Source organism: Haliaeetus albicilla, chromosome Z (genome assembly GCF_947461875.1).
Source record: "Haliaeetus albicilla chromosome Z, bHalAlb1.1, whole genome shotgun sequence".
Lineage (NCBI taxonomy): Eukaryota > Metazoa > Chordata > Aves > Accipitriformes > Accipitridae > Haliaeetus > Haliaeetus albicilla.
Genome location: NC_091516.1, coordinates 9,681,464 through 9,690,486, shown reverse-complemented (window position 1 = coordinate 9,690,486; position 9,023 = coordinate 9,681,464). Strand labels below are relative to the sequence as shown.

The 9,023-nt window shown below is 37.5% G+C and overlaps 1 protein-coding gene across 6 annotated transcripts in view; it reads right to left on the bottom strand.

The window, feature by feature from the left end:
- Positions 1-611: 611 nt before the first annotated feature.
- The window catches only part of IPO11 (importin 11), a 105,813-nt gene continuing 97,401 nt past the window's right edge, over positions 612-9,023 (bottom strand). For all 6 annotated transcript variants that reach the window (XM_069777386.1, XM_069777385.1, XM_069777383.1 and 3 more), the window contains one exon: positions 612-930. In XM_069777386.1, the coding sequence (XP_069633487.1) occupies positions 766-930 (165 nt within the window). In that variant the 3' untranslated portion in view covers positions 612-765. The remainder of the gene's footprint in view (positions 931-9,023) is intronic.

The window sequence follows — 9,023 nt, the reverse complement described above, 5'->3', positions numbered from 1 at the left end:
TCTGGTGAGTTTCTCTGTTATGACAGCTAGAAGTGAGATAGAAGGAACTCAAGAAAGCAAGAAATTTTTCATAATAGAAATAAAGCAATTGGTGATAAAAATGAAATCCCACATCTTCAGATAGAGATATACATTGATATTCTCTAACTCCTCTTCAAATACAATTTAAGCATTACAATCTAAGTTTCTTTTTCTCTGAGACAATTCAAACGGGAATTATCTTTCTCCCATGAAGGAATATTTCTGCTCAGTCTTGCTGCTTTCCTAACTCCTTCTGCTCGTACAGTTGAATGGACAGTCAAGAAATGGTAATAGGAAGGGGAGAAATTTATAGGTAAACAGTATCAAGACAAGCAGCTCCTGATACTGAATTATACTGCTGGTGAATTATACTGCTAGATTAATAGACACCTCTCATTAATACACATTACTAAGTTCCTTCAGACCTCTCAGTTTATGACAAAGCATTGTGAACCAAAAAGCCAGTAATGGTACCAAAAAAGTGGTACTATCTAGGACTGCATATACCATGTTAGGAATCATGGAAGTGTTACTCTGATGATAAAACCATAAGTAAATTATTAAAAAAATAACATAAAGCGTTACCAAAGTTAGTTTAATAGCCACAACAGAAACTTATTTATTTTTTTAACACAAGTTATTTTCAGCTTTCAGTAGGCTCTTCCGTAGAAGATGGAAGGCTAGAGTTCTCTCCTTTTTTTTTTGAAAGGGAAATTGGACATACAAAATCTTGTTTCTGCTTATTTAGAAGCCTTGTAAAAATTCTTGTAGTTGTGCAACTATTTCTGTATCCACGGTTTCCATAAGTGCCTGAAAACCTTGTTCTCCAAGTAATTCCTGCTGTGCCTTTAGCTTCTCATAGATGAACTGCTGCAATGACACAGTGTGTACAGGGTCCTTCAGTGCAAGCTGTGGAAACATGTAAGAGAAAAATATATAATAATGCACTAAAAAATACTCTGCGACTTACTCATCTCTTTTATAACCTCAGCTCAAGAAAGAAATCTGCTTTTCTTTGTAGTTAATTTAGAAACAAGAGGAAAAACTCCTGTAAAGCAAAGATCAAATTAATTACCATCAAAAGCAAGTATCAGTTCAAAACCATTTGAAACTGTCTCAAATCATGGACCCAGTCTGCTGTAAGATTTCACCCTTCTAGAAGATAAAACAGTTTCAAAGCTGTTTGTTAATTACTGCTGAATGAGCTTCCCAAAACTCTTAAAAGACACATCAGATGTTACCATGATAAGCACTTCAGAGATGGCATGAACTACGGTCAGTTATATTTTATTAGTAAGGAAACAAAACACTGGAAAAGTTGAACTAGTTTCGATTATATGACAAACAACAGCTAAAATAAATGCATAAAGTCCAAATGCATAAAGAATACATACTTCTTCAGTAGTAGTACCTGTACAACCTCATTAGTCCAGCTAGGTTATACAATTTTCTTTTGGGCAGGGAAGGACAGAGAATTTGTGATTATTTTCCACACGTTAACTGCTTCTTAATGAAAGCAAAAAGAGGTAAACGAAGTGGCTACATTGACAGGACCTATTCTTAATTTCAGTATCACAAGACAAGTGTGGGAAGGCTAAGGACACGGACAGTTATGCAGCATTTGTCCCTCAGTCCATCAGGCTGGATTAAACAGGATGGGACATGGGGACACCTGGCGCTTGCCACATCCTAAAAAGTAGGATGTTGAAATAAATGGGCAATTAACGTAGACCTGATCTGTTCATCTTAGTATCAAAACCACACTACTATTTGTGCTGGAAGGTCAGGAAACAAAATATAATGCTAGATCTCAAAGCCCACTGAAATAGAGACTTCTGAGCTTGTAGTACCCTGCTATACTGCTATTTCCAAAAAAATGAGGCATATTAAACTTGCACAACTACTCTTTTGGCATGATACAAAAAAAGAAATACTTGAATTTTAAGATGGATTGGAAGACATTAAACCTTAAGATAATTTACTTATTTATTAAATGATGTTATACCTAAATGAGGGGGAAATACAGATTGAAACAGCCACATAAATATGAGACAGAATAAAACATCCGAAACCACTGCAATTGCCACAAAAGAGAAGTTAGTCTTATTTCTTATGAAGTACTCCAGTAACTAAGTAGGCTGCTTTTTAGCCTTTTCCATCAGTGCTTTCAAGCTCTTCTTTCTTATTATGGTCACCCCACCTTTCATATTGTAAATCTCTTAATCATTCCCTCAGTATTCCTAATATTGGCTTTTTAGCCTTAGATCCTTCACCATCTACTATCCAGCTATTTTACATTTCAAAGGTAAAATACAATCTTTTCGTTACTTAATCCTAACATTACACTCTTTTGAAAAGGGGAGTAATTGCAATAATAGTTTAGTGTTCTGTATTAATTCTTCTTAATAAATGTGGTCTCTAGAATATAAACAGATTTTTCTAACAAAATTTCTAACTACAGCTACTCTAATCAAGATCTGCCAAGGTTAGTGATATCCTTTTGTAACAGCATTAGCACAATCTACAGAGTAAAAAAAAAAACCTGTCTTGCCAAGCAAAGAACCTACCAGTTTCTGAACAATATGCATTTGTTAACCAACAACTGTAATTTGAGACGTATAACACATTTCTCCTTAGTTTATTTCAGTAAATTCATAGGTCTAAACAGTCGTGTATAAAATTACTGTAGGGAATTCTGCACAGAAAACAGGTATTAAAATTGCCATAGACAAGTGTTCTCCTCCTGCTGACCCTGACACAGCAGCAACTAGATGAATGGCATCCACTACAAAGTCACCTTGGGAAGCACAGCCAAAAAGCCATTCTTTAACAACCTTTTAACCCACAAACCAATTAATCTACATATTTAGTTAACCATATGATTTATGTGACCCTATAATAAACTCTTGTTAAAGCACTGAGAACGGGAAGTCAGAACAATTTGCCTAAAACCATCAGCTTCAGGTAATTTTTCTTTCTACTCTACCAAGACAAATTCATCTAACCAGCAATTTCATATTACAAAGTTTATTCTCCTGATACCTAAAAAACCCCCAAAACCAAACAAATGAAAAAGAAATAAAGAAAACCAGACTTAAGTCCATGGTAAATAAACCTCTCATTTCTCATATGTCCATGTTCACTAATAAGCCTCAAGTTAAGCCCAATTTTTTTCCCAATTTTACCACGCTACTAGAATACCAGGGTGTGTGTAATGTTGTTCTAGCACCCCAATGGTGATTTTCAAATTCTGAACAAAAGTGCTGCATTGTTTTGAAAATAAAGGGTTTGAATCCTTGCTCATATGCAAAGCTTGCTGGAACTTCAAGTCTGAGTTCTCTCTGTCATCTCTTATAATAGAGAGGCTCTCTTGCATCTCTTAGAGGTGCTAACCCTCTAGCACCTGCCTCATGGCAGGTGATGATGGGTTTCCAAATAATCCTCTGAATCATCTCTGCAATATTACTGAGAAGTAATTAATCTCAAAAAACAACCAAAGTGAAGAAGATGACAAAACTTAGTACATTACAGAATTCAAAGTTAATACTTTTTTATTCCCAATGGAGCTGCCAGATGTGCTCAATGTTGGGAATTAGAGGAATAGGCTATCATATGCACTGCAACTTTGGTATGTAATTACTATGATTCTAGAAGTATTGTGATTCCACATTTTCTTTTTCATAAAACTTCAGTGAAGCTAGTCAACTTTATATGTAGTCTTTACATTACATAGGAAAGTAACTGAAACACTTCTGCTGCCTATTTACCAACATATGTTCTATCAGGACAAGTGAGAAATTGTATGAAACTGTGGTGGGTCAACCCTGGCTGGATGCCAGGTACGCACCAAAGCCCCTCTATCGCTCCCCCTCCCCAGCTGGACAGGGGAGAGAAAATATAATGAAAAGCTTGTGGGTTGAGATAAGGACAGGGAGAGATCACTCACCAATTACTATCACGGGCAGAACAGACTTGGCTTGGGGAAATTAGCTTAATTTATTACCAATCAAATCAGAGTAGGGTAATGAGAAATAAAACCCAAATCTTAAAACCACCTTCCCCACCACCCCTCCCTTCTTCCCAGGCTCAACTCCACTCCCAATTTTCTCTACCTCATCCCCACCAGCAGCGCAGGGGGACGGGAATGGGGGTTGTGGTCAGTTCATCACACATTGTCTCTGCCGCTCCTTCCTCCTCAAGGGGAGGACTCATCACACTCTTCCCCTGCTCCAGCGTGGGGTCCCTCCCACAGGAGACAGTCTTTCACAAACTTCTCCAACGTGGGTCCTTCCCATGGGCTGCAGTTCTTCACAAACTGCTCCAGCATGGGTCCCTTCCATGGGCTGCAGTCCCTCAGGCACAGACTGCTCCAGCGTGGGTCCCCTGTGGGTCACAAGTCCTGCCAGAAAACCTGCTCCAGTGTGGGTTCATCTCTCCATGGGGCCACGGGTCCTCCCAGGAAACCTGCTCCAGTGTGAGCTTCCCATGGGGTCACAGCCTCCTTCAGGCACTCTCCTGCTCCGGTGTGAGGTCCTCCCCAGGCTGCAGGTCGATATCTGCTCCACTGTGGACCTCCATGGGCTGCAGGGGGACAGCCTGCCTCACCATGGTCTTCCCCATGGGCTGTAGGGGGATCTCTGCTCCAGCGCCTGGAGCATCTCCTCCCCCTCCTTCTTCACTGACCTGGGGGTCTGCAGGGCCTTTTCTCTCACATATTCTCACTCCTCTCTCCCAGCTGCTGTTGCACAGCAGTTTTCACTCTTTCTTAAATATGTTATCTCAGAGGCGCTACCACCATCGCTGATGGGCTCGGCCTTGGCCAGCAGCTGGTCCTTCTTGGAGCCGGCTGGCATTGGCTCTGTCAGACAACAGGGGAAGCTTCTAGCAGCTTCTCACAGAAGCCACCCGTGCAGCCCCCCTGTTACCAAACCCTTGCCATGCAAACCCTATACAAAAACTCTGCTTAGTTTATTGCAACAAGCATAAAGCTATCCCTCACAGTTCAAAGCAGCAGCACTGTAAGCCAGTAGGGACTTTTGTAGAATGATTAATGCTTGCTGCTAGAAGCAGCATCCAGTGCCTGTGAGACAAACGAGACTTAAGAGTCTTCAGACTTAAATAAACAGTTAATACACTTATTTGCTTTCATTCAGTTAGTCATGTCAAAAATATTTTGAGTAAATTAAAGAGATTCCTGCAACAACAACAAATTTGCTTTCCTTTCACTCTACGTTTTTGGAACTTGTATTCAGAACTAACAAAACAAATTAAATAGCTTGGTATAATTAGTTTGTCAACAATATTAGACAATCAGCTGCAGTCTTAGCTGAGTAAGCAAGCAAAATCCTAAGTTTAGAATAACAGTAAGCACTGTTCTTTACTCGCTGTATTTTCGTTACGACAAAATTAAAATAGTATGTGGTTTAAGACAGGACCGATAAGATGTTTTCAGATTATTCTGTTTGGTTTTTGGAGGAAAAATCACCCTCTGGAAAATTGAGTCTCCAGCTTGCTAAGCGCTGAGCATCCAACATCAGTCCAGCATAGAACACAACCATATCAATATTAAGACTGGCTATTTAGTCTGTAAACACTGGGTCAGGGACCATACTTTTGAATGTAAGTATGTATGCTGAGTTCCTAAGTGTGTGGCCAGAGTTTTTTTTTAATTGAAATGCTCCTGATTCTGATAAGAGCAAAACACACCTACTTTCCAGTTAAAAAAAACCCAACCAAACATGAGAAAATTCAAACAGCTTCTTAGTCAAAACAGCTACAGACAGGAAGCAGAAGTTTGGCAAGGAAATACACACTACTGAAATGTGTGTTACACTGCTCAGTGAAAACCTGATTTGACTAGCTTTTGAATATAGTTACTTTACAAATTGATCTTGAAACTGGACACATGTGCCTATCTTGGGGCTGGACTCACAAAGCTAATCTTCCACCTCACTGGTTGTGAACAGCAGTTTGAATCAGAAAAATGGTACAGAGGTTTTACAAAACAACCATTTCCCATCCCTCCAAACTCCACTTGCCAGCATCAATGGCATTCTGCAGAATTATCAGTTGTTTGAACCAATGTTTGTTAGGCGGATCTTTCCTCAACATTTTTAGACAACAGTCAAAAAAATTACACTGTTTTCAGTAAACAATTATATATTGTTCTGTACTAAAACAGTGATCTAATCACTCACTACAAGTGATAATACAAGCCAATGGAATGGCATTATAATGCAAGAACAGGTAATAAAAGTCTAATAAAACTCAAAAAACTGTGTTGGTGATATCTGAATTAAATTATTGAAAAGTTTTCCAGGACTTGAGAGATTCTCTTTTATGTCTTAAACTGAAGAGGGAGCAAGAATGCGGGACAAAAAATTATACATATTTACCATGATGGTTAGTATCTTGTAACTGTGAGCCTCTGGGAAAGACTGGAAAAATAATTTAAAGGAGGGAGTGTATCCTTTAGTTTTAATAGTGATTATGAAATGGGAGCCAGACGATATGAAAGGCTCCTAATATCAAAGCTTTTTAACAGATTTCAGTGGGACTCACATTATATCTGTGGCTAAATTGTAGATTAAATGTATAGGGACAAATTATATGCCAAACAATGAAGTGAAAGTATTACTTTTAGTAAACCACATTATTACATAACACTTGATCATTTAGCTTATTACACTAACTCATTTATTTATTTTCCTGAAGATATAAAGCCACAATTCATCTAGTTTCTGCCCATACTGCAGTAAAAAAACCCCACAATTCCCAAGCCTTATATATTTACATATAAGCATCATCTAAAAGATGTACCAGCATGGATAATTCAGGTTTAAATAAGATAAATTTTTACTGGAAAATACTTTACTTCACTTTTCCTCTCCACAGTTTCAAATATGACTTGAAAACGCTTAACTCCCTTTTTGAACAATGATACTGGAGTTCTTAAAAACATATATTAAGGGCATATATAAGTCACCTAAGGTGACACTATGTGCAATGCAAGGTCATGAATCACTCTCCACCTGTTTACATTTTCCTCAATATATTTGGTATGAGACTAAAATACAGCAGTATCTGGAAATGTCGATTACATAAAATTATCATAAACTTATAAAGCACTGTTCTAGCTAAAACTCTCTTTAGTAATCATGAGCTATGCATAATAATAAAGGGAGGTACCAATGACAGGATAAAGGGATAGATCAAAGAAAAATATCTAGACCCTCCGCAAACATCGGGAAGTGATACTTAGCATGGACCATGACAGTTTATCTTTTTTCTTATATTAATGGCCTTAAAAGTTGCAAAGCATTATTATTTTCAAAGAGAGAATCCCATTTATCTTTTCATTATTGTTTTATGAGGTTTAAACTCTAAGCCCTGATACAAGCTGCTGATTCAGCAGTTAAATATATAAGAGGGTAGAAACCTCTTGGAGGAATGAAGTGGGACAGGAGACTAGAAACTTTCTTAAATCAATTGCAGATTCCTCTTAAGTTATTCTTGATTTTCCTCTTCTCACTTCAAATATTTGTTCCCACTTTTATTTCACCAGAGGTATCTGCTACTGCAGTTGTTCTAAATGTCACATGAATTGAGTGTGTGCACTGATGCTCCTACAGAGAGGAAGAAACTGCCAGTACAGGTGGGTAGGAGTGGGCTCAGGTGATGTTTTGTTTTTAATCCAGTTTTTCAAATCAAATGCTTGCTGTGCTTTCAAAGCCACCATTAAAAATCCTGATTATTATTTGACACTTCTACTACTAGTGACCTATCCAAATGACCTGTATCATTTTGAAATAAACAGCCATGAGAAGTGGCAAGTCTCAATTTCTGCACCATCCACAAAAATTTATACTTAGCAATTTCAGATGGGATTCAGAATGAATTTATAGACATTTATAACTACTTTGCTCACTTTAACAGCTGTGAGAAATTGCATAGAAAGGAATAAAAATACAGAGAATACTAAAATTAGCTGAAAAAATGACGGTATAGAAGGCTCAAGTCTGAAATATTTCAGGTATAATCGGCTAAATATGGGAATGAGAAGAGTGAAAGACAGCTATTCTTACAAAAGAGGATTGAAAGGAGAAAACCAAAGGATTTTCATAATGCTTAGGAATCTAGAAAACACAGTAACCGTGGAAATAGTTATGTTTAGATTATGAGATCCAAAATGAAAACAAAACTTCAATGTTCATGTATGACAATTTATTCTGTGCAAGCCTTCCAAGGAAACAGAGGCTGCAAAGGTGTTTAAGCTGAATGCTAAAAACCAGTTGAGGAACAAATCACAAGCAATTCCTTAGAGAAAAAAGGAAAGTGACATGCAGGGGAAAATACATTTTCCATGTAAATCAAAACCTGCCCTGTCATGTCCTTATCAGTTCTGGCTCCTCCTTAGCAAAGCACAGCCATTTCTCTTTATTCAAATGGCCATTGACTCCATATTGCACGTGACCCCAGAACAGCTCCCTCATAATGACTGTTCATCAACACTGTACTGGTTTGTACAGCATTGTACTATTTAGGAGGGAAGAATGATAAAGGTCATAAAACAATGTGCCCTACTTTTTATTTTGCCTGATATATCTGCATTGAAGGTAGTCCACAGCAAATTAACAAGTCTAAGCTCCTAAATACATATCCAAACTATTAAAGTCAACCTGTAACTGAAAAATTAAGAGAATTTCTGCAAGAAAGTTACTAAAACTTTAGCCAGCCAGCGAGAAATAAAATTTGAGTATATTCAAAGAAAACTAAGAAAATGAAAGGACTGTAGATTTAAATTCACTTTATGGTTTTTAAATCTGATTAACAAACCAAACATATATATCTATCAATAGGGAGAGAGATACATTGATCCCTGTTGATAAAGATATATAGGTATCTATCTATATATGTCAAGAGATTATCTAAAACTGCTTATAAATATTATCATCCTGCAACAAACACCTGGAATTTAATTTAAGCCCACAAGCTGGAAGATA